This window comes from Podarcis raffonei, chromosome 9 (genome assembly GCF_027172205.1).
Source record: "Podarcis raffonei isolate rPodRaf1 chromosome 9, rPodRaf1.pri, whole genome shotgun sequence".
Classification (NCBI taxonomy): domain Eukaryota; kingdom Metazoa; phylum Chordata; class Lepidosauria; order Squamata; family Lacertidae; genus Podarcis; species Podarcis raffonei.
The window spans coordinates 56,201,299-56,225,439 of NC_070610.1; the positions used below are offsets into that span (position 1 = coordinate 56,201,299).

General features: G+C 41.2%; 1 protein-coding gene across 1 annotated transcript in view; it reads left to right on the top strand.

Moving 5' to 3' along the window:
• The window catches only part of ELOVL6 (ELOVL fatty acid elongase 6), a 73,192-nt gene extending 49,477 nt beyond the window's left edge, over window positions 1-23,715 (top strand). Inside the window, exons 2-4 of the mRNA XM_053403800.1 lie at window positions 11,173-11,304; window positions 14,865-15,016; window positions 18,907-23,715. Coding sequence (XP_053259775.1) covers window positions 11,173-11,304; window positions 14,865-15,016; window positions 18,907-19,331 — 709 coding nt within the window. The 3' untranslated portion in view covers window positions 19,332-23,715. The remainder of the gene's footprint in view (window positions 1-11,172; window positions 11,305-14,864; window positions 15,017-18,906) is intronic.
• Window positions 23,716-24,141: the final 426 nt, after the last annotated feature.

The window sequence follows — 24,141 nt, forward strand, 5'->3', positions numbered from 1 at the left end:
TCGTAGATCCAATAACGTCTTAAATTTATGCTCAGGTTTCTGTGCTACACAGCTATTTATTTAATTTTTGTTACATCTTCCTTTTCTTCTACAGTAGAATTCAATGCAGCTAACAACACAAAAGTATAAACAATTCAAGCAATCACAAATTTTATTGTTTGTCTGTCCATCCGACCGTCTGTTTTATTACATTTATAACCTATATTTTCTCCAAGGAGTTCGAGATGGCATACATATTTCTCCTCCTCCCCATTTTGTCCTCACAAGAACCCTGTGAGGTAGGTTAGGCAGAGAGTTTGTTACTCGCTCAAAATCACACAGTGAGCTTCATGGCTGAATGAAGATTTGAACCCTGGTCTCTCAGGGCCTTATCTGACAAAGAAAAGTTGGGGAAATGATAAAATGCTTCTGAAAATATAACATATTATTTTCAGTGCCGGAATTTATCTACTTTTCAAGCACAGCCTGTTTTGCACAGGCTGCATTGTTTATGTTGGCTATTATTTAAGTTATAGAGACTCTTATTATTTAACTTAAAACCCTGACATTAAGAGTCTCATGCTCTACCAATTGAACTATGGGGTGAGAAGTTATAGGGGCGTCTAGCCCCCTATGGAAGAGTCTTTCTTAACAAGATAAAGCCATCGTAGTGAAAGTCTCTATTAAGAAGAGTCGAGGAGCAAAGATATTTATTAGTCTTGCCTTAGGCACCTTCACTGACCTCATTCTAGGTGACATTGTCTTCCCCTCCAACATTGCTCTTTTCTGCAGTTTTTTTTGGGGGGGTAAGTTCCGCCTTAACCGTATTCCCCAGAGGCTTCTGTTTCAAGGCTTGTCTTACAACATTACTGTCTTATTCCTGAAGCAGCATGCAGGCAATTTTGGCTTCCTTTTTGCTCCCTTTTGCCTGGACCTGTGCAACTTGCTGAACCAACTGCTGCTCACAAGCAGTATCTTCTGGCCTGGCAAAAGGTTTCAGCTAAACCCCAAGGTTTTGGGTTCCCCACATTGGCAGGCAGGAAAAAAGAAGAAGAGAAGAGAAAGAAGTTTTATCAGGTTCTTTGTGGGCCCTAGAAAAAAGATCAGAACTTATCCAGCTTGTTATATAGTCAGCTTGTCCTCATTTGGTATATTTAGGTCTGTGAGGGTGGAACCCTGATTGACTCCAGCTACAAAAGCTGAGACTGCTGAACAGAATATTGGGCTGAGGTATTGTTTAGCGAGTGTTGTTGCTGTTAAATCTTTGGATCTTATGGTGTATGTGGAAAGTGTTCAGTTTGGTTGTGTACTTTTTGATGTTTGGTTTATTGTTTATCACTACTTTTGTTATTTTTGTAGCTACGTAATTTTTTATATGTTGTAAGCTGCCTTGAGCATGGTTTTATTTTGGAAACATGACATGCAAATAAAATGATTGATTGATTGTGCAGGTGCAGATGGACATACAAGTGCAGATTACAGTTTAATGCAGGGTTGCCATATTTCAGAAAGTGAAAATCCAGACAGAAAAGTGTCTTATGGGTTGCCATAGGTCTGAATTTCCCTGGACATTTCAGCTATGTCCAGGAAATTCTGGATGTATGGAGGCCCATAAGTCTATATTTTGGAGAATTTCCTAATGATTAGGAGTTTCAGGGGGGTACCATGGGCAGGGAAACCAAGAAGGTCTTGGGTTGAATATAACCCCTCTCCAATATGAACAACCCCATGCAAATGTTGCATGCAATTTATCAGGGGGAGTGACCTTGCTGCATTTTAAGCTTCTAGTGCAGGCATAGGTAAACTCGGCCCTCCAGATGTTTTGGGACTACAACTCCCATCATCCCTAGCTAACAGGACCAGTGGTCAGGGATGATGGGAATTGTAGTCCCAAAACATCTGAAGGGCCGAGTTTGCCTATGCCTGTTCTAGTGTGACTATACCCTTACTTTCTTTTTAAATGAAAGCTGAGAATCTGGAGTTTATGGTTCATCTGGGGCAACTATCCCCTTCCCCCATGAACAGCTATGCTTTCTGTTGAATGAAAATTAATGGTTCCAGGAGGCGAGGTACAGTTCACATGACTGTATGGAGGATGTCTTGTTAATTTCTAATTTTATCATCTTAGTCTTTGCCCATAATCTTCCCTGGGCAACAAAGTTCAGAAATCCTTATAGATAGACGTAGAAAATTGATTTGCCTTGACAATTGCTGGCTTTAGCACTAGGTTTGTACAAAATATGTTATATGTTTCCTAACTAATTCATCTAGGCATGGATTAATGCAGCTCCCTGTTGTACTGAAAGCTATTACCTTTATGGAATTACAGTTTTTGACATGTTTGTGGTGTTAGGAGATTCGAGTAGCAACATAACTTAATGTTTGCTGTATTGCTGGAACAGTGGTAGGCGAGGTAGAAATTCCCATTGAAAATACATTGCTTCTGACGTAGCTACAAAACAACAGCAATGATAAAATTGGAAATGTGATACTTTTATACTTTTGGTTTTACTTATGTCTGCAAGGATAATTCAACATTCAGTAATAGCTGGTGGTGGCTGGTGAATTTTGCAGTTGATGAGATTGCAATTAAACAACAATAAGTATATTTCTCCTTTCTCCCCAATATCCCCTTCACCCAGTTTAAACACAGTATTAAAATAAATCTGGTCAACTTGAGACCTACCTGGAACATGTGCATGATCTGGGGTAGAAGCGGGCAATGAATTTCAGCCAGGAAGTTTGAATCTTTTTGGTTAGGGAAGATGATGAATAGGAAACTCACATTTAAATTCTGTACATCTTTGACCATGGTTAGTAAAATTTTCTGCTGTGTTCCGGTTAGGTGAATTTCATCTTACATTTTACCTTCTCCCAGAACCATAGGAAGCATTGAATCATCCTATCTGAGGACAAAAAGAGAGTTCACATCACACACAGAGAGAGATAGTGTTCAGTGCTCTAGAGACAGACACTGTCTCTTTGCCTAACCTATCTTACAGGGGTGTTGTGAAGTTAAATGGGGAGGAAGAAAACCATGTACATCACTTGATGTCAGGGAGCCGACAAGGAGAACAGGGCGTTCGCAGATCACAGAAAGACAAAGAAACACGGGCTAACTTACAGTTAGTTTCTTTATTAAGAAAGCAGAACAGAGAACACACAAAGACTTCTAAGGCTTGCTCCTGTTTAGATGAAGCAGTTGCTCAGACTGCTTGTAACTGCCCCCTTCACTTCCTATTCCTCTGTGTCAGGCCCCTCCTTCTGCCTATGGCGAGCCCCAAGAGACCCTCCCTGTTTCTGCCTGGCTCTCTGCCCTTTAACATGTAATAGACACCTTGTTCGAGGTGGGGGGGGGGCTTCCAGACAGTCAGCAGAGAAGCTGTCAGGGTGGCTCTGTGGTAGAACTGCCAAGTCTGATTCCCTGGGCTGGGGCACCTTCCTGTTTCCTCCTCTTCTTCTTTCCTTCAAGCTCCCAGCCTCCAGTACTTCCCAGCTCTTCCCCTCCTCTGGGTTTTGCTGGTTTCCCACCACCCAGAGTCAGGATCCAACCCCTCCCCTTCTGTGCTTTCTGTGGGGGGTCTCTTGGTCAAGCAACTTCCACAACTCCTCATCCAGCCAGTCCCTGACACTTGAGCTCCTTGGAAGAAAGGAGGGCACATAAATGTAATAAATCCATAGTAGGAATTTTCAGCAGCCCTCTGGATAGTGGAGGAGTTTGAGGCTCCAAATGTGGACTTTGCTAGCAGGCCTTCAACACCTCCCCCAGATCTGGAATTCCTGTTTCTCTTATTCCTCTGCTGCCTCTTTTCAATTCTCATTTCTCCTCTTCCCTCCGTCTCTCTCCTTGGGTGGGGTCAGGGCTCTTATAGCCAGCTGACTAGGCCCTTCCCAAGATCCCTCCAACCCCCCTTGCCTGTTTAATCTTTCCCTGCCTTCCTGGGAGCCTCCCCCCAATGTTGGTTCTGTTGGACCATAGGTGCCCTCCTTCTGGCTCTGCAGTCCTTTTCTGTAGGTGCCCACCTCTCAAGGACCACAGAACCAAAATACACACGGTCCCATTTTGACCACAGAAAATATGCACAGCTGGATTTTCCCCTGTTACAGAGAAGACAGGTCTTTGATCCAAGACTACTGGAGCACAGCCAGCTCCAAGCATTTGTCTGATGTTGTCCAGCTCACTATGAGCTAATCAATCTGTGGATGGAGCAGGGAGGTAAATGAGATGGCTTTGCTGTCTGTTACAATCCGTTGCTGTGTTGTCAGTCCACTGTGGAGAAAGGCACAGAAGGGATTTCAAAGGGAAGCCATCACAATGGATGTTATGTGGTTTCTAATATATACAGCTCAGATGCTTATATTTGAAGCAACCCACAATCTTCCAAATATAATGTAAAAATATTTCTATGTATCTGTTATGCGGCTGGGACCATCTGTTCATTCAAACAAAATATACTTGAATAGAAAATATAAACCAATGTTGGTAGTCCACAGAAACACATTATTTCGCATGTGGTAGCCAAAGATTTTATTTCAGGGAGGAAAATGATATATCTCTGATACATTCCCATAAATGTTGACACATTTCCATACATTTTTGCTTTCCATTCATTTGCTCTTTAAGGTCAGTATCAGCGATGAGCCTGGCTTCTTAAACTAATCAGATTTTGTTATAAACTGCAGTCCCTGCTCTGGATAACAGAAGACACGAAGATTCAGAGAAAATGGAAATAAATATCTTTGAAGGCCTAATCCTGGCTTCAGGGCAGGAGGAGAAGAGAGGAGATGAGGAGCACATGGCTCACTCATGTTTGTGCATGTAATGCTAAACAATGGTTTAGCATGACACTGACCACAGCCAGCGCCTGGTCTAGTGTTTTTGGTACCAGTGCTATATGTTATGACATCCTTCTCCAACCTGGTGGCCTCTAGATTGGACTACAACTCCCATCATCCCTCCCATCATCCCTTACCATTGACCATATTGGCTGGGGCTGATGGGAGCTGGAATCCAACATCAACTGGTGGGGTTTTGGGGAAGACTGATTTATGAAATTAGCAGAGTGGTGGGTCCATAAATTTTCTCAGTATTTTACGAAGACTATAAATGAGACATTACTTCTGTATTCCCTCCCTTCCATCTGTTGTTTCGCCTGTGACACATATTAGTTTGTAAGAGGGCAGGGATCTGTGATTTTGTACTCCATGAACACACACTGATGGCACAGCATAAAGACCTTACCTTTATCTGTACTGTAGTATCACCCATTTTTTGTTTTATTTTTCCTTTTCCTGCTTTCAGTTCCTCTCTTTCATTTTAGGCCATTCTTTTTCCTCTTGCTTTTTTACTTTTCTGTGGTTCACTCAGGTTCATGACTCAGAAAAAGCATTCTGTTTTTTTTAAAAAATATATTTATTGAAATTTTACAGACAAAAGAGAATTACAGAATAAGAAAAGAAAAAGAAAAAGAAAAAAGATACAAAAATGCAAAGAAAAATACAAAATACATGAAGAAATAAAAAACAATTAAAAAACAAATCAATCTTTTCGTATCTTATATTTCATGTACTTGTTTCCTGACCTCCTCACACCTCCCTTTTTTGTATTCCAATTCACATAGTTAATTCAGCAAATCCTTTCCCTCTTTGTATTTATCTTAATTCTATATCTTAACATATTATAACTTTATATTTTCATCTAATTATCAGTCCATTTTTACATATTCTTTTTAACCTTATTGCTAAAGCCACTTCATTTCAATCCAACATCATTTTAGCATTCATTAATTTTACAATGTTTCTGCAAATAGTCTTTAAACGTCTTCCAATCTTCTTCCACCAACTCTTCTCTCTGGTCTCGGATTCTGCCAGTCAATTCCGCCAATTCCATATAGTCTATCACTTTCATCTGCCATTCTTCCAAGGTGGGTAGATCTTGTGTCTTCCAATAAGACACAATAAGATAAGAATTCTTGCTGCTGTTGTTGCATACATAAAGAAAGTTCTGTCCTTCTTTGGCACCAATTGGCCGACCATGCCCAGGAGAAAGGCCTCTGGTTTCTTCAGGAAGGTATATTTAAATACCTTTTTCATTTCATTATAGATCATCTCCCAGAAAGCCTTAATCCTTGGGCACGTCCACCAAAGGTGAAAGAATGTACCTTCATTTTCTTTACATTTCCAACACTTATTATCAGGCGAATGATATATTTTTGCAAGCTTGACTGGTGTCATATACCACCTATATATCATTTTCATAATATTCTCTCTTAAGGCATTACATGCCGTAAATTTCATACCGGTGGTCCACAACTATTCCCAGTCAGCAAACATAATGTTATGTCCAATATCTTGTGCCCATTTAATCATTGCAGATTTAACCGTTTCATCCTGCGTGTTCCATTTTAACAGCAAGTTATACATTCTTGAAAGTATCTTAGTTTTGGGATCTAACAGTTCTGTTTCCAATTTTGATTTTTCCACCTGGAAGCCATTTTTTTTGTCCAAATTATAGGCCTCTCTTATTTGATAATAATGAAGCCAGTCTCGCACTTTATCTTTTAATTTCTCAAAACTCTGCAATTTCAATGTCTCTCCAGGAAAAGCATTCTGATGGGTTGGTTTTTTACCACAATTCCCTGTTGCTCTTCAACTCTGCTTGGGTGTTCTGTTTGCACATAATCCTTACACACAAGCAGGGTGAGTAGAGACAAGCGGGGATGTTCCCTGTAGAGAGTGAGAAGTCTCCTCTACTCATAGAAGTCCCCTGCATGATTTAATGCCCTGCATAACTGGGGTTCTAAATCGTACAATGCAGGAATATGCAGTTGCCTCATACAGGGATCAAACCTATAACCTTTGAGATATCAGCACCATGCTCCAACCAGCTGAGCTATCCAGGTATGTGGGAGCATCTGCAAGCTCCCACTGCCCACTGAGGATGATGCCAAGGTAGAGTTTTGCATGCTTCTCCCAGCCTGCTCAACTCACGCACAGGGTTTACCCGAACCAAGTGGAATTTCAGGCTCTGCTACCCCATGTATTATTCTTGTATTGGTTGCTGTCTTTTCCTGCTCTCCTCACCTGTGAATGACAGTATGGATGACTGGATTACCAACCACTAGACACCCACACTTTGATGTGGTCTTCTGTGTTCACCATAACTCTTTGTGTTTCTTTTGCTCCTTTGAACGCCATCACTCCTTTGTTCCATAATGTCATTCCCCCCCAGATTTTAGGCCTCAATGGCCCATTTCTAGGGTCTGCTGTTTAAATATCTTGCCAGGGAAGCAAAACATTCATTTGACTGATCCCCAGCAATAACGCCTTCTGTAGATAATGTAGACAGGCAGATAATGTAGAATGTATGACCTTTAAAAGTCAGAAATAAGGAGCTAATTAAAAAGTTGTGAAGTGACCTAAGATATAATTATAGATGCTGACCTACTTAATACAGCTTGAACACAAAGTAATAGGGGTAATTTGGGTGCCATTTTCTGTTAAATAACTACATTGTGCCTATAAAAAAATCAAAGAACTGGGAGAGAGGTCAGGTTTCTCCAGTCTATTATCTTGCACTGATGTAAGTTCTATTGCATGAGGGTAGAAATGGTTTTGTAATTTTATTCTGCTCGATATACATTCACAACAGAGATAAAGAGCCAAAGAGCTGTTTAGCTACATGAAAGGATTTGAGTCTGTCCTGTAGTTTTAGATTTTAAATATGACCTGTAGGTAGTTTTACTCTGCCCATGGGCCCAGAGGATGCCATTGATTGGCTATAAACAAATCTGACTGCTTTTAATTGGCTTCCCTGGGGAAATGTAAGCATCGGCTAAACCTCAATGTTGTGGCACCCACCAGCAGCCTACCATCTTGCAAAGGCAGACACAAGAGATACCTCGTGGGGCTAAGAGAAAACAGACCAGCAGAGATCCAACTGTGTGGGAAGCAATCCTTCAAGGGTGCAGTCAAAAGAGAAAGGCAGCAGCCTTAAATGTCAGACTCCATCCCATCTTGTCTCTTCACGCCAACCCCCCCCCCCCCAATTCTTTGCTTTGAGTTTGAACTACAAATTAGCCCTTGGCCATGGCCTTACCATATGTCTGAAGCACCCTTATAGCACTTAGATAGCCCTGGCTTCCCCCAAGGAATTCTGGGAACTGTAGTTTGTCAAGGGTGCCAAGAGTTGTCAGGAGACCCCTATTCCTCTTGCAGAGCAACAGCTCCTAGAGTGGCTTTTTCAATGGTGATACTACAATATTTATTAAGAAAATTGGAATTGGTTTGTGGCAAAGATTCCAACAAGGTGATTTTATTTATTTTGACCGGAATGGTTCGGCCAGAATGGTGAGGGAGAATGAACTTCAGGTTGATAGCAGGTTGAGAGGAAAGTGGGATCCGGAACAAGCCTCCCCAACTCTGCACCCCATCCCCCAACCCCAGTTCCTAGAGTGGCTTTTTCAATGGTGATACTACAATATTTATTAAGAAATTTGGAATTGGTTTGTGGCAAAGATTCCAACAAGGTGATTTTATTTATTTTGACCGGAATGGTTTGGCCAGAATGGTGAGGGAGAATGAACTTCAGGTTGATAGCAGGTTGAGAGGAAAGTGGGATCCGGAACAAGCCTCCCCAACTCTGCACCCCGTCCCCCAACCCCAGTTCCTAGAGTGGCTTAACAATCAATCCCTCTTCCCAGGGCACTCTGGGAAATGTAGCTCTGTGAGGGGCTAATTAGGACTATGCTGGACAAGATGGTGTTTTCTCTCAGATGTGGAGGGGAAAATATGGGGGAGACTCGTACCTCCCACATCCCACTGGTGGAAAAGCAGCTGGGGAAGGATGGTAGCTCAGTGATAAAGCATTTGAACACAGGAAGCTGTGTTATATTGAGCCAGACTGTTGGCCCATCTTAATCAGTATTATCCATACGAGAGGAGGAGAATCTCAGGGCTGGTGGCCAGTGTGGCCCTTCAGTCCTGTCTATCTGGCCCTTGAGGCTTTCCCCAGGCCACCCCCCCTCTTTAGGCACATCTGCTGCTCTGCTTCATGCCCTCCTTGAGAGTTTTTGCCTGCTGGAATGTGTCCTTGGACTCTACTAATGCCCCTTGCTGGCCTGGAGGGAGGATAGAGAGGGATGTTTGTGCAGAAACTAGTCTGCTATAGAAAGGTAAAATCAACATCCATTGCTTCACCTACTTTTGCTCTGGTCCTGCCCATCACTGGTATGTGGTCCCTAGAAGATTGACCCTTGGGCTGAAAAGGGTTATTTATCCCTAGCCTACACTGACTAGCAGTAGCTTTCCAGGGTTTCAGGCAGAAGTTACCCCTCTTCCTCCAGCCCTAGCTATTACAGTGGTACCTCTGGATGTGAACAGAATCCGTTCCGGAGCCCCGTTCACATCCTGAGGCGAACGTAACATGCAACTGCGCATCTGCGCGTGTGCAGGTCGCGTTTCGCCGCTTCCACACATGCACGTGACATCATTTTGCGCGTCTGCGCATGCGTGAGCAGCAAAACCCAGAAGTAATGCGTTCCATTACTTCTGGTTTGCCGCGGAGTGCAATCCAAAAACGCTCAACCTGAAGCATATTCATCCCGAGGTATAACTGTATTATTATTATTATTATTATTATTATTATTATTATTATTATTAATTGAATTTATCTACCTCTCTATACCTGGAGGTCTCAGGGCAGTTCACAAAACACTGTGTCTAGCTGTGTTCAGGTTACAAACCAGTTTTCCTGGAGGGTAAAAGCTGGGCTTGGCTTTTCTTCCTGAATCTGCATGATATATGCTGCTTTAGAAACATGTGACAGGAACTTTTGAGATGTCACTCTGCTAGCTGCAGTGCCCTGAGGGAAGGCTGGAGTGAAGAACAGCAGGGCAGGGAACTAATAGCCGCCAGCTCCTGAAGCTTGGGAGAGAATATATTTTGTTTATTCTAATGTATTTTAAATTGTAAACCGCCTTGGGTTGACTTGGCAGAAGGGTGGCATATAAATGCAATATATAAATAAACTTAAATCCATTAAATTATGGGTTGTGGGTTGGCCTTTGTGTTGGTGAATTGCTTTTACTAGATTTTGGTTCAGGCTCTGTATGATGACTGCAAGTCTTTGCTGGAAAATAACTCAGAGGAGCAGATTTGGACAACATATGGCCTGTTGGTTACATGCAGCTCCTGAGGCACACTTGTACAGCCTGCGTGATCTGGATCATTTTTTTTATTAAAAAAAGAAAATAAAAACCCTTCTGCAACTAAAACAGGCAGATTTATCTACATGTGATTTATCAAGTCATGATGTATTTCTATTGTGCAAGAGAAACATTGGTCAGGTTCAGATGTAGAGATCTCTGTTGTATCTTTTTGTATCCTTATTCAACAGATTGTGATGTGAAGTAGCATATAAATTGCTGAAATAAATACATAACTAACTCAGACCAAGAAACTATGGGGTTTGTTTGTTTTTCAAACTGAGAACATTGTGAATGCTTCTTAAGTCTAGACAGGAAATCTGTGGTTAATGCTCTGGCGGCAAACTGGTCAAAGTTTATCAGCATGACCCAGGAATATACCTGCTTTGAGGGACAAAAGAATGTATTGTGTGAAACATCTCTACTAACTTGTTCAAAACCAAATGTGTTTCCCCAACCAACAGGGCAATCCCATGCAGGTCTAATCATTAGTAAGTCCCATTGAGTTTAATAGGTCTTACAGATATAGGGATCTGGGGTTGCAACCTTGATGATCTGTAAATGTGAAGGAGTGTCTCCACCCCCATCGTTCTACCCGGACACTGAGGTCCAGCGCCGAGGGCCTTCTGGCAGTTCCCTAACTGTGAGAAGCCAAGTTACAGGGAACCAGGCAGGGGGCCTTCTCGGTAGTGGCACCTGCCCTGTGGAATGCCCTACAGCAGATGTCAAAGAGAACAACAACTACCAGACTTTTAGAAGACATCTGAAGGCAGCCCTGTTTAGGGAAGCTTTTCATGTTTGATGCATTACTGTATTTTAATATTTTGTTGGAAGCCGCCCAGAGTAGCTGGGGAAGCCCAGCCAGATGGGCAGGGTATAAATAAATTATTATTTTATTATTATTATTATAATGATGATGATGATGATGCAGCTAAAAAGCTCACTGAATATCTTTTGGTGATTGTGGGTTTTGTGTTTTCCCCCCCAGGAAAAAATCTTTCCTGTTTTCAGCTCTTTATGCTGCCTTTATATTTGGTGGTCGACATCTAATGAACAAACGAGCAAAATTTGAACTGAGGAAACCACTAGTGCTCTGGTCGCTGTGCCTGGCAGTCTTCAGGTAAGTTGAGGAATATGACAAGAATGCCCCTTAATCAATATCCTGTAATGCAGCCTACCCCAAACTGATATCCTACATATGTTTTAGCCAACCACTCCCCTCAGTCCTGGACACCATGGCCAATGGTCAGTGATGGTGAGACATGCAGTTTAACTACATTATTATTATTTATTAAATTTATATACAGTCATACCTCGGGTTGAAGTAGCTTTGGGATGAATATTTTTGGGTTGCGCTTCATGGCGACCTGGAAGTAACAGAGCACATCACTTCCGGGTTTTGCCGCTTGCGAATACGCAGATGCTCAAAATGACGTCACGTGCATGCACAGAAGCGGCAAAACACGACACGCGCAGACGCGCAGTTACGTGTTACGTTCACTTCAGGATGCGAACAGGGCTCCAGAACGGATGCCGTTCGCATCCAGAGGTACCACTGTACCACCCTATACCCACAGGTCACAAGGCGGTTCACAGGATAAAAGGTACCAGGTTGAGGCCAGAGCAGTCTTTGGTCATATGGCACCTTGAGCAAGGATAAAATCCCCCCCCCATTTTCCCTTTCTTTCATGCCTTCCTGTGACTTGGACCCAGGTCACAGACCCACTTGACATGAGTTCAGTCGTGATGCACCCCCCACTTGACCTCTGCTCAGTTAGTCCTTAGTAGCAGGCAACACAAACCAGCTACTATGATAGTTCTAGAAGCTGTCAGTTCTTAGAAAAGCTAATTCTGTAACCTAGCAGCCTCTGTGGTTGGGAATTTTCACATTAAAAGTACAGACAGGAGGGAGGAGGTCCAGGCAGTGAGCTCACTCCCTCTCGCCTTCCATTCTGCGCCCCCTCAGTTCAGCGGCCTGTGTGAAGGAGCCACCTTAACAGCCCTAAATCTGGCCTTGGTGGGGGAAGGCTGCTTTAATTACTGCCGGTTTCTTAACCGCTTTCTCCAGCACACTACAAGCATTGTGACAGGAAGGAAGACAACAACCACAAGGCTAGGCAAAGTGTATGAACGAGAAAATTGCATTGTGCTACTGCCAGCTGCCCTAACATTGCAAACTTCGGCATTCAGTTGGTACCTGCACCAGGAACAGGCATTGAAAAGGCTGGATTGAAATAAATGAAAGGCATGCACACATGTTTCCAACATGGTGAAAGCACCCCCATGTGGCAAAAGTCTAGATTTCACATCCTGAAAAAGCATGCTTTCTGCATGGAACCTAATGGCTGTTGCAATAAAGTATGGTGTAAAAGAACAGTGTAACTTTCAATCAGGCCTGACATCAGTATGCAGCCATTTTTGTTACCACCGCTGATGCCTGATCTAGCCCCCCACCTTTAATATAAGCTAAAGCATTCCTCTATAGCCAGGCTGTTGGCCTTTAACAATCTGTGGCCTTTTAGAAGTGGGTGGGATGTTTTTCATGTATTTCTCTTTCCTCTTGGTTTTAACATATCTATGTGGGATTTGTTTGGTTGTAAGTTGCTTTGGGTTGCCTTGTGCAAGATATAGCAACTGACAAATATGATGATGATGATGATGATGATGATGATGATGATGTCTGGGGACTGCCATTTTAATTTCCCACAGTGCCCTGGTGTGCCAGTTAGCTGTAGGCTAAATTCAGGGTGATGGCACTGGTATACAAAACCCTACACATCTTGGGACCAGGATACCAAAAAAATCATATATAACATATATACCCAATGGATTGCTATGCTGTGTAGGGCAGCGCCTCCTGCAGATACTGTTCCATGTGTTTGGTAGAAGAATCAGAGATTTAATGAGGTGGCATTCCCTCCCTTTATTATTTATTTATTTATTTAGCCACAACTTGAAATACAAAACTGGGGGGGGGGCAGTTTAAAACAGCTTAGATCCTCCTACTGAAGACCTTTTCTTTTCACCGATTTATTATAATTGTATTAGAACTCAGCTTTTCCTTCCAGCCATCTGAAACTTTCCATGCCATTTATAATCTTCTTAAACTATTTTATAGTTTAGCCTTATTTGAGTTCATTTATTTGCCTCACGGCTTTCTTACTTTTTTCATTGTTTGCTCAGGATAATTTTCAACAGGCACATAGATACATACTTTTCAGGGCTAAGTATTCTAGTTGCTATAACAACTGGATACCTTTGATCTTGTAAGAACCTTAAAGAGTATCCTCTAGAAACAGGTATTCTGCCTTTTTGGATTACTGTTCAAATCTCCAGATTACTGCAGTATTTTCAGATTCTGTTTGGAGCCTAGCCCTCTCCCACCGACCCCAGTAACTTCACAGGGCTACATCCCTGAAGTATTCATTAAGGATTATTTCAGTGTTATACCATGCTTATGAATCCCTCCTGTGCCATCCTAAAGATTATTAAGTGGCTTCCTTAATTCCAATGAGATCTCTTGCCAAACAGAGTTTTAGCTAAAAACTGAGTATTGCCTTTGCATATAAAATCCAGAAGCTGTCCAGTCTTGTTAACTGTGAATGTGGCGGAACTAAGATATTTCCTTAATAAAAAAATTTATTGGTTATGCCCCAGTCTCCGCAAGGCCTTCGGCAGACTTTGGCATAATTATAGAAGCTTTGATATATTTATTTGTAAATGCTGAATTTACCCACAAATGTATTTGAGCGGATGAGTAATTTCAAAATAAAGGAATCTTACAAAAGCAAGGACACTCTGTCTTCTGTAGCAATGAAATTCAGTATTGATTAATTCTAGGGGGATACTTAGAAACTAGATGTGAAATGCTATGGAGAGGATATGGTGCTGCATATTTATTTCAAGAGTTCTGTTGCTCTAAGGCAGGGATAGGAAGCCTATGGACAACCAGATGTTGTTAGACTCCAACTTCCATCATATTGGACCACTGGCCATTGTTGACTGGCACTGATGGGAGTTAAGAGTCCAGCAACAACTGGAAGGCCCCTGCGCTAAACTGTATTGACTCACCAATCATCTTCCCAACTAGAAGCAGTGTCTCTCACACAGGAGACATGGAGGAAGTGTCCACTGTCTGTAAAGGGGTAGCCTTGAACTCCCACATGGATTCATAGAAGGGTATCACAAGGGTCATCTAGTCCAACCGACTGCAATGCAGGAATATTTCACCCAGGACCCTGAGATTAAGAGTCCCATACTCTACTGGCTGAGCTATCTGTATGATAAGCTCTATGTTGGAGAATAACCACTGTCCATGCTGGCTGGGACTGATGGAAGTTGGAGTCCAACAAAATCAAAGGAACGTGTTTCCAATAAATGTGTTTAATAGCAGCATCCTTAACTAAATTCTTCTGTGGGAACTTTTTATTTGAGTATTCAGAAAGGGTGCAGTCTTCCCATGAGCATCTGGTTGGCTGCTATAAGAACAAGTTGCTGAACTAGATGGGCCTTTGACCAGATCCAGCAGGACTCGTCTCATGTTCTTAAATGGAGGTCAGGATAGGCACAATGAAGGTACTTCCTGCTTCTTGCACTCAATATCTGGGCTCTCTAAGGATTTTGTCTTCTACTTTCTGATGATAACCGACTGCTCTTTGTTTTCTCTTTATGGTCATGAAGTATATTTGGTGCTGTTCGAACGGGTGCTTATATGGTGTACATTTTGATGACCAAAGGACTGAAGCAGTCAGTTTGTGACCAGAGTTTTTACAATGGACCTGTCAGCAAATTCTGGGCTTATGCATTTGTGCTAAGCAAAGCACCAGAACTAGGTGAGTGCCTTCTCTCCTTTCTCACTTCATGGGGTACATTTGGATCAAAAGGACAAAGGTGTGACAGGATTGCTCCATAGCAGTTCTCTTGTTTATGGTATATTTGTAAATCACCTTGATGTGCTTGAAAAAGGTGCTTGTTTGATTGCTTAATAACAGTGCTAGAAAAATGCCTTTAAAATTTTGCATTCAGTCAATATATTAATCACCCTACAACCACTTGTATTTGTGGTCTCAAATGAGTTTTCCTCAGTGGAGCAAAATTGTAATATAGTTAAGTCATTGTGGGTCACATTTGTGAAAAAAATAACAAATACAGATAGGAATAACATGAAGATGAAGAATATGTCAATGACAAAGAGACTCTCAAAATTCCAGATGGAATAGTTGTCCTTAACTCGTACTGTTTGGATTATTAAGGCTTGTGGGTTCTATATTTGCTTCTGTTCCTCAACTATCTTCCAAGAGCAAGAAAGTAGCTTTTTAGCAACCACACAAAGTAACCATTCACCAACCCAGTGAATGGCCAATGCAGCCAAAAAACCTTAACCCATTGGTGGCGCAGAGTCTACCTAACACAGATACGGTCATATATTGTTCATTCTGCAGTACTTCTACACCTATCAAAATATTGTATATAACCAACACGATCTTCTCAAGGGTCAAACTTCTCAAGGGCCAACAGAACAGCAAAAAACAACAATACAGAAATCAGTCATATATATGACTGCCTGCTCATATGCCTGCCAACAGGATGGTCTAACGAATTCCTCACCTAGATATAATGGCCAGACCTAGTCTCCCTTCATCCCTTAGTTTATGAAGATGTGTCTAAGCAGTTTCCTCACCAGCAGTTTTAAAAAGCTTGTAAGTAGCAAACCCATTTGCACATCTATGTTTGCTTATCCTGAAGTTTCTTAGGCAGATTCTAATTGGAAATAGGAAGCAGTGATTTGGCAGACGTTCCACAGCTTGTTTCTCAGGAAACCTCACAGGGCTTCTGACCCAACAAAACAATGATGACTATTAAGAATATGCTGTTTCAGTGCATTGCTGATTTTCAGCATCAGCCAGAAGGAGATATCCTTCATATTAACTTTATTGTGTATTCTGCCTTACTCTCCCCTTAGAACCCAGGGAACCTGTGTTTCCCAAGTGGTCTTTCATCTAAGCACTGACCAGAGCCAGACCTGCTTCACATTATTTAGAATGGTACCGCTTTGTACCCTTCAGACTGCTGTTGAGAATGTCCAGTGCTTTTTTCTAAAAAAACACACACGTTTAGGGGTACTCTCATTTTCCTACTCATATTGAAATACTGCCCCCCAATGAGGCCAAACTTAGATTCACAAAATGTTTAGGGAATGTCCCCCCCAGAATAAAAGCACTGTGGATGTGTGAAAACCTATTGTGAGTCCTGCAGTTGCTTATGGAAATGGGGCAGTGTTAGAAACTCGTGTATATATAAGCTAGGCACCAAATGTTTCCTTAAACCAGCATTACAGTTGCCAAAATGGAACGTCTAGTTGCCATTTGGGGGCCAGACCGCTCAAAAGTTGTATTTTTTCAATACGTTTTTTTGGTTCCTGAAATTCATTCTGATTGTGCAGATAAAATATAACTGATATAATTCCACAGGCTGTGCTATTAGTGTGTGAAAACAGTTAAGATCCAAGGATCCCCAGGCATGCACCTCCAGATGGTGGAGACGTCAGGTGCCATCCTGGTGCCCAGGCATCTTCACTTGGTCACAAGTGGCCAATAACCAGGTGCAAAATGACCTGGCGAAATAGGAACACTGATTTACTAATCAGCTTTACTGCTGATTTAGGTTACCATCTTAAGCCCACTTCATTGGAAGTTCGCACCCCCCCTTCCTCTTTGCAAGTAAACATGTATGGGGTTGGGTTACAGGTAATGAAGACACTGGTTCATATCCCTTACTAGTATTCTTTCGTTTGAGTTTTGAAGCAGGGGTGGCTGCAGGGCAGGGCAGTGATGTTACTGGCCTCCTGGAACCAGTGTCTCTGCAGCTTACCAGAGGGGTGAGGCAGTGGGAACGTTGGCACATTGCAAACACATTGGTGGGGGTGCCAGTTTGGCTCTGCTGGGGCATTAGTACCACACCAACCTCCCTCACAATATACAAAATGATCTTAGAAAGAATCATGGAATAACCGAGTTTGATAGGGCATTGTTTACTTGCAATCTTTTCCTCCCTAAACGTATCTAAAGAGATATGTTTAGATATTGATAGAGTTTTCCCATAGAGGCAATTTCAATGAGAACATCCCAACTGGAGGCTGTGTGGTGTTTCTATGAGAGAGCTGTGCCATTTTAGCTGGGGAGTGTCTCTTCGAGTAGAGCTAATCTTCTAAGTAGTGCGTTAAGAACTGAGTTGTGGGGAGATTTTCTGTCTTACGCTCTTTCTAAAGTCGTACATTGTTCAGAAAGCAATTTGTATCTCTATAGGTAAAATTCAGGGATTTGATTCCAGTTGCACAATATTTTTCATTTGCACAGTACTTTTCTTCTCCCTAAATGTAAAGTTAATTTGTGTTGGAACCTATTGACATGACTAAATGTAATGACTTCAGAGACCATAGTATAATTAGGGCTTGGATTGATATGCATTTTCTTCATCTATATTTAACTTCCATTTTCCTCAGGCTAATACAAGATAAATAGCCATTATCCATGCTTAGAAAGATAATAGGTTATTTCAAAAATGCATTTTAGTTTTTTTCTCAATAATATATTCTGTGAAATGTCTACCTTTGCTTAAATTTCATGCAAACCCAGTCATAAGCTGACTTTTGATTCTGTCACTGCAATCCTATACATGTCAACTGAAAAGTCCCATTTGAGTTCAATGGGACTGACTCCCAGGTCAGTGGGAGTAGAATTGCAGCATCAATCTCATTGAAAAATTGATCTTTGCAACTAAATTGGACAAAAAATTCCTAAATGACATTACATAGGTTTTGACAGTATAATCAACTGCAAATGTTCCTGGATGACACGGATGATCTACAATAGAACCACTTCAGTCTGGGTTTAGACCAGGTTATGGGACTGAATTGACTTTGCTCACCCCACTGGATGACCTGAATCAGGAGAGGTAGTGGGGGATTGCAACCCTGCCATGCTTACTTAATCTCTCAGCATCTTTTGTACCATTCACCATGGTGTCATCCTGGATCAATTGAATAGGAGAGGTACCAGAGATACTGTATTACATTAGTTCCATTCCTACCCAAGAAAATAACATTGGGCAAGTACTCTTGTGCTATGGGGTTCTGCAGGGCACCCTTTGGTCTCAAATGTTGCTTAACATCTGAAGCTACTAGGAGTGGCCATTAGAATTTTTGGAGCATGGTGCCGTTAGCATGCTGATGACACACAGCTCAATTTCTCTGTAACAGGGATGTCCAACAGGTCGATTGCGATCTACTGGTCAATCACAGGGCGTCCCTGGTCTATCCTGGTTGATCGTCAAGAAAGCTCAACATCTTTGGTCAATACAATTGGTAGATCACTGCCAGGTTTTTTTAGTGGGAGTAGATCACAGTCTCTTGGAAGTTGGACATCCCTGATCTATAACATCTGAATCAGAAGAGGCTGTGCAAATTCTGGACCAGGGCCAATAAACTGAGTTTGAACCCTGGGAAGATTGAAGTTTTGTGGTTTCCATGTCTGGAAGATAAGTAAGTTGCCTGTTTTGGATGGGCAGGTAAATGTCTAAATGGGCAGGTACATAGTTTGGGGGTAGTCCTGGTTGCATCTTTGTTATTAGAGGGCCAGGTGACCTCCGTGGCCAGGAGTGTCACCTAATTCACAAGTACACTTCAGGGTTCTAACATTTTTCTTATGTTTTTTCCTCCCCCCAGGAGATACAATATTTATTGTTCTTAGGAAACAGAAGCTTATCTTCCTCCATTGGTACCACCATATTACTGTACTGCTTTATTCTTGGTACTCATACAAGGACATGGTAGCTGGTGGTGGCTGGTTTATGACCATGAACTATGGAGTGCATGCACTCATGTACACTTACTACGCCTTGCGGGCTGCTGGCTTCAGAGTGTCCCGGAAGTTTGCCATGTTTATCACACTATCGCAGATCACACAGATGTTCGTGGGCTGCATCATCAACTACCTGGTCTTCGCGTGGATGCAACAAGGCCAGTGTCACTCACACATTTCCAACGTCTTCTGGTGTTCTCTTATGTACCTCAGCTACTTTGTGCTCTTCTGCCATTTCTTCTTTGACGCATATGTTAGCAGCACCAGAAAAACAAGGAAGGCCGAGTAAAGCTAGAAAGGAGAGAGAGAAAGAAGCAGCTGCTCAGGTCATCCACAAAATGGCAAACACAAAGAGGGGGAGAGAGAAAGAGAGGAGGGGGGGACAGAAATGGCACAAGAAGGAAACATTTATATATGGTGCAACTAAAACTCAGCAGCTAAGGGACAGCTAAGTTTGTTCAAAACCAGTAAGTTTATGATCCTGTCATGGTGAGGACTCACTGAATAATCTTGCATCTCAAAAGGCTGCTGTAAGACATCTTCCTTCTTAGACATCTTACTGCTCTTAAAAAAACCAACCACACTTTTTTTTAAGAAGGGGGGAAAGCAAAAGAAGATAATGATTTTGCAAAATAAAATGTTAAAATAAATGGTTTCCCTGAGCATAGATGACTTTTATTTTTAAAAAGCAAACTAATTATTTATATATACTTTCTAACTTGTTGTTTTTAAAAAACAAAACTTGAACAAGATTTGAGCAGAGGAAATACACAATCTGTGTCATATGAACATAGGACTTTGACCTGTCAGAGCTGCATCTAGCCCCATAGAGTCACCTCTGACTGGCAGCTGCCTTGCAAGGTCTCAGGCAGATGTTCTGCAACCTGACGGCCATTAAAAAATAAAAATAAAAACTCAAAGAGTCCCAGGATCAAACCTGCCATTTTCTGCATGCAAAGTACCTTCTCTCCCACTGAGCTCTGACCACCAACAACACCAGATTTTTGCAAAGTTAAAAGTTTTCTCCTTGAAAGAGTTGAACCCTAAAAGTTTCAATGTGAAAATGAAAGGTTAATCTTGAGTGCCTGCTATAGACAGCCGTTTAAGCTCAATTGAAGTAATAAATGGAGAGGAATTGGTTGGGTTTCTGTTTTGTTTTTAGTACTGTGTATTATGCTGTGAGAAGACCAGGTATGAGATATTGATTTGAGAATTAAATACTGTTGAGATGCAGTATCACAGAGAATGTGTTCCAGTGCATTGTCTGGTCAAAAGCAACGCGTATAGAAGAGCAGTTTAATATACAGTCAGTTATAATTAAATATGCTTGGGGCTAGTAATAAAGGAGAGCAGGGAAAAGGAATCCAGGAGCTAAGAAAAGGCAGAGTAGGCCAATCCTCAACGTGCCCTACAAAATACTGGTGAGAAGCGTTTGAGAGTCATAGTACAGTATATAAATTATTTTTCTGAAGTCCAATTCTCGCACAGGATGGCTCTGAGTGTGATTGCTGTGGGTGCATTTTGTTGGGAATATATCACCAACATCACTTGCCCAAAGTCAATTCCAGGGACTCCTCAAGCACAGGTTAAAGAGTAAGAACCATAACAAGGGAAAGAAGGAGTCTTGAGGTTGCCCAACCACAGCCAGCATTTGGGCAACAGACTGCCATTCTCACTAGAGTGAGAAGTATTATATTTCTCTTTAAATTTCAGCCATTATTTCCAAGTTGGCATCTATCTTTATAAAAAGAACATGCAGATTTTATGCTAACTGTGCCCTCTTGCTTGTCTTTTTTTTGGGGGGGGGCGGTGATTTCTTATTTTTCGGTGCTGTGCAAACGGCCACCCTACAGACAGATTCATTTCATGCGGTCTCTTTCAAGAAGCTGAATAGATTCTGATGTGACGCTTCCCTATGCGCACAGGGCCCATGAGGCGAGGTGAGGCAGTTGCCTCAAGGCAGCAGGCTCTGGAAAGCTGGGCGGGGCAGCTGATCCTGCCTCCATGAACCTAACATTGCCTATCCCTCCGCCAACCCAGGACCCTTAACAAATTCCAGTTCCTGGGGGTGCCATTTTCTGGTTCACCTCAGGCAGCAGAGTATATTGAGCTGGCCCTGTGTGCACACATCCACCACAGGAATTGTTCCAAAAGCCATCTTGCGAATACAAAACATTATGGTGGGACTGGTCTTTGGAACAGGAAATGGTACTTTAAAATATGCTGATTGTGGCAGCATCCATTTTGATTCTAGTGCTGCCCATGTTGGTTCCCACCACACGATCTGCAAAGTCATGTTCATGAAAGAAAAATTGTGATTTTTAAAATTATTATTATTTTTGAGGAGACGCATGCAAAACATCCGGTTCTGCTCCTAGCAAATAAATCCAAAATCCCAAGAACCATGAGCAAGCGATGAGCCATCATGGGCAGACGAGAACAGCAGCTGCTATAAACACAGAACAGCCCTGAAGTTACAGCAGTCAGTAAATGCAATTGGAGTGACAGGTGCAAAGACAAATGGAAAAACTAAATATCTTTAGAGAGGGTGTTAGTGTGGGATGGAAACTTCAGGAAAAAAACATCCCTGTGGTATGGTACATATTTTATATTTTTATGAACTTTGAAGAATAGATATCTGCAACCTTAATAGTGTTCTACAGGATTATATGTGACTTTAGGTAACACTGTGCTTCTGCATTTGCCTCACAAGCAATGCAAAGATGTTTAAAGTGCCCTCATCTGGTCACTTGGAGATACTACAGTAAAAGGCATAAGCTTGGCGTCATCACACTGCAAGTTTTAAATGGGAAGGGATTGAAAGCCTAAATGCAGTAATTGTGCTGCAACAAATTAACTCTAATGTCCAGAGAGAACTATTCTTAATTTTTTTAAAAAATGAAATCTGTAGAAAAATATACTGTAGCATCTTTGGTCGTTTAAAAAGACACCTGGTTCTTCAGTCAGCTGCAGATAAAAGGACAACCTCAGAGAATTAGCTGAAAAGAGCCATATTTTCTACAAGGAAAAGTAGATTGTATTATCTGTAAGATTTCAGTCCTTACAAAGCCAAATAAAATGTGTAAACGTTCCTAGTACTTCAAAGAAACAAGTGTGTAAACTTGATGTTATAACTGTGTTAACATAGTATTCTCAATCGTATCAGTTTGGTAGTTTTAACTAAACAGTTAGAAGAACTAGCGGAACTAATTAAGAACTGCTGTTCTACATAGAAAAATCATACATGCCTATAACTACAACCATAACACATATGTGAGCTGTCCAAAAATAAAAAAATTAAAACCTGAGTGGGGGCAAAATCTCCACCCTCCCCAGCTAATGCAAAATATTCTCAACTTCCCTGCTTTGAGACTGTACAATACCAAGTAATATTTCCCCTTATTTTTGCTTCAACTGTGCTGTCCACCATTCATGACAAAAAGCTGATGTAATATTCTGTTAGACATAACAAGGGCTTTTAGTGTTTCACCTTGTGTAGAAAAACTGCTGCATTCTATATTATATGAACAGTGTTTTAAGAAAAGAAAATTGGAAAGCTCTCTGGAGTTTAATCATAACTGTGAAAAATGGTGGGGAAAGTTTCTGTCTGTGTCATTTAAGTTATTAATGTTCTGACATTGTTATATGGTACAAACCCCCCCTCCCCAAGCAAATTGTTATGTTCAGTGAAACATATGACATGATCTTAAATTATAGACTCCTGTATAAATGGAAATATCAATTAAAATGTATAAAAAATTAATAATGTTATTTTACAGTTTTGGGAGTAGATTCTATTCCACAATGAGCCTTTTCTGACTAAGTATTTCTCCCCAGTTTCCAATATTTGAAGTAAACCAAAACCAGTTATTATAGAATAACAAAATTATTGGGCAGCAGTAGTGAGTAACTTTCAATGGTGCCATTCATTTTTGTGACTCTTGTTCCTCCTGTTGTGCTGACTGATCTGATGAATCAACACTTCCACAGATCTTAATCTTGAAATAAATGAAAAAGTATTTCATAAGGGAAGCCAATACTGCATTATAGTTTCTTTTCTCTATAAACCAAAGGAACAAACAACAGTAATCACAGCATACATAAGAAGCTAAAATCCTGGACATGTTCACCTGGGAGTAAGTCCTATTGAAATGAGTGGGGCTTACTTCTGAGTGGGCAGATATAGGATTGCTCTGCAAATTCTAAAATGTGTTTTTCTTCCACTTACACTCTTGCATAAATGGCAATGACACTTTAGACTCTAAAAGTTTAGAGGTGAAGAAAGGTGTTCTTAATATCACTTGTGAAAAATGCTTCAATTCTTTTACCATTATTAAACAGTGATTACTATTCTTGTTGTTGCTATTGCATTTAGTTATTCAGACTTTTTGTGTTCAAAAACCCAAATAAACATCACAAGAAACAAGCAAGCTATTGACAAAAAAAAGTATAGGATGTTTACAGAGGTAATAATTCTAAGAAATGTGTTCTCACTTACTTGGATGTAAGTGCCATTGAATTTAACGGTGCTTGCTTCTGAGTAGATGTGTATATTGTACTGTTATGTCCCATTAGGACTGCACTGTTCTATCCCATTATTTGAAATGTGAAAATGTAAACATAAGCTAACTTTCCCATTGAAACCAATGGTTCTTAAAAATGCTTAATTTTAACTTGATTGTGCCCATTTTCCTATGCTGATATGTGTAGTATTTTGAGACAAATGGACATTTTACGCCTCCTTTAGTTTAGACCTCCTCAAAATCTATGAAAACAATTATTAATAGCTCCATCCTGTCCACCACTTTTGGGTCAGTATCACATTGAATTCAGAAGGATTACTCATTCATGATTTTGAATTATGAGACTCAAAGTAATTCAGAAAAGCCCTTCAGAAACCAGTGGTACCTCAATCATTGAATCTCCATAAGGGGAAAGGGTCTTTGCTATCCAACTAAAAAATGCTCAGAGAACACCCACTGAAGGATGGGACTTTTCCACTGATTTTAATTGGTATACTCTAGGACAGGGGTCAGCAACCTTTTTCAGCCGTGGGCCAGTCCACCATCCCTCAGATCATGTGGTGGGCCAGACTATAT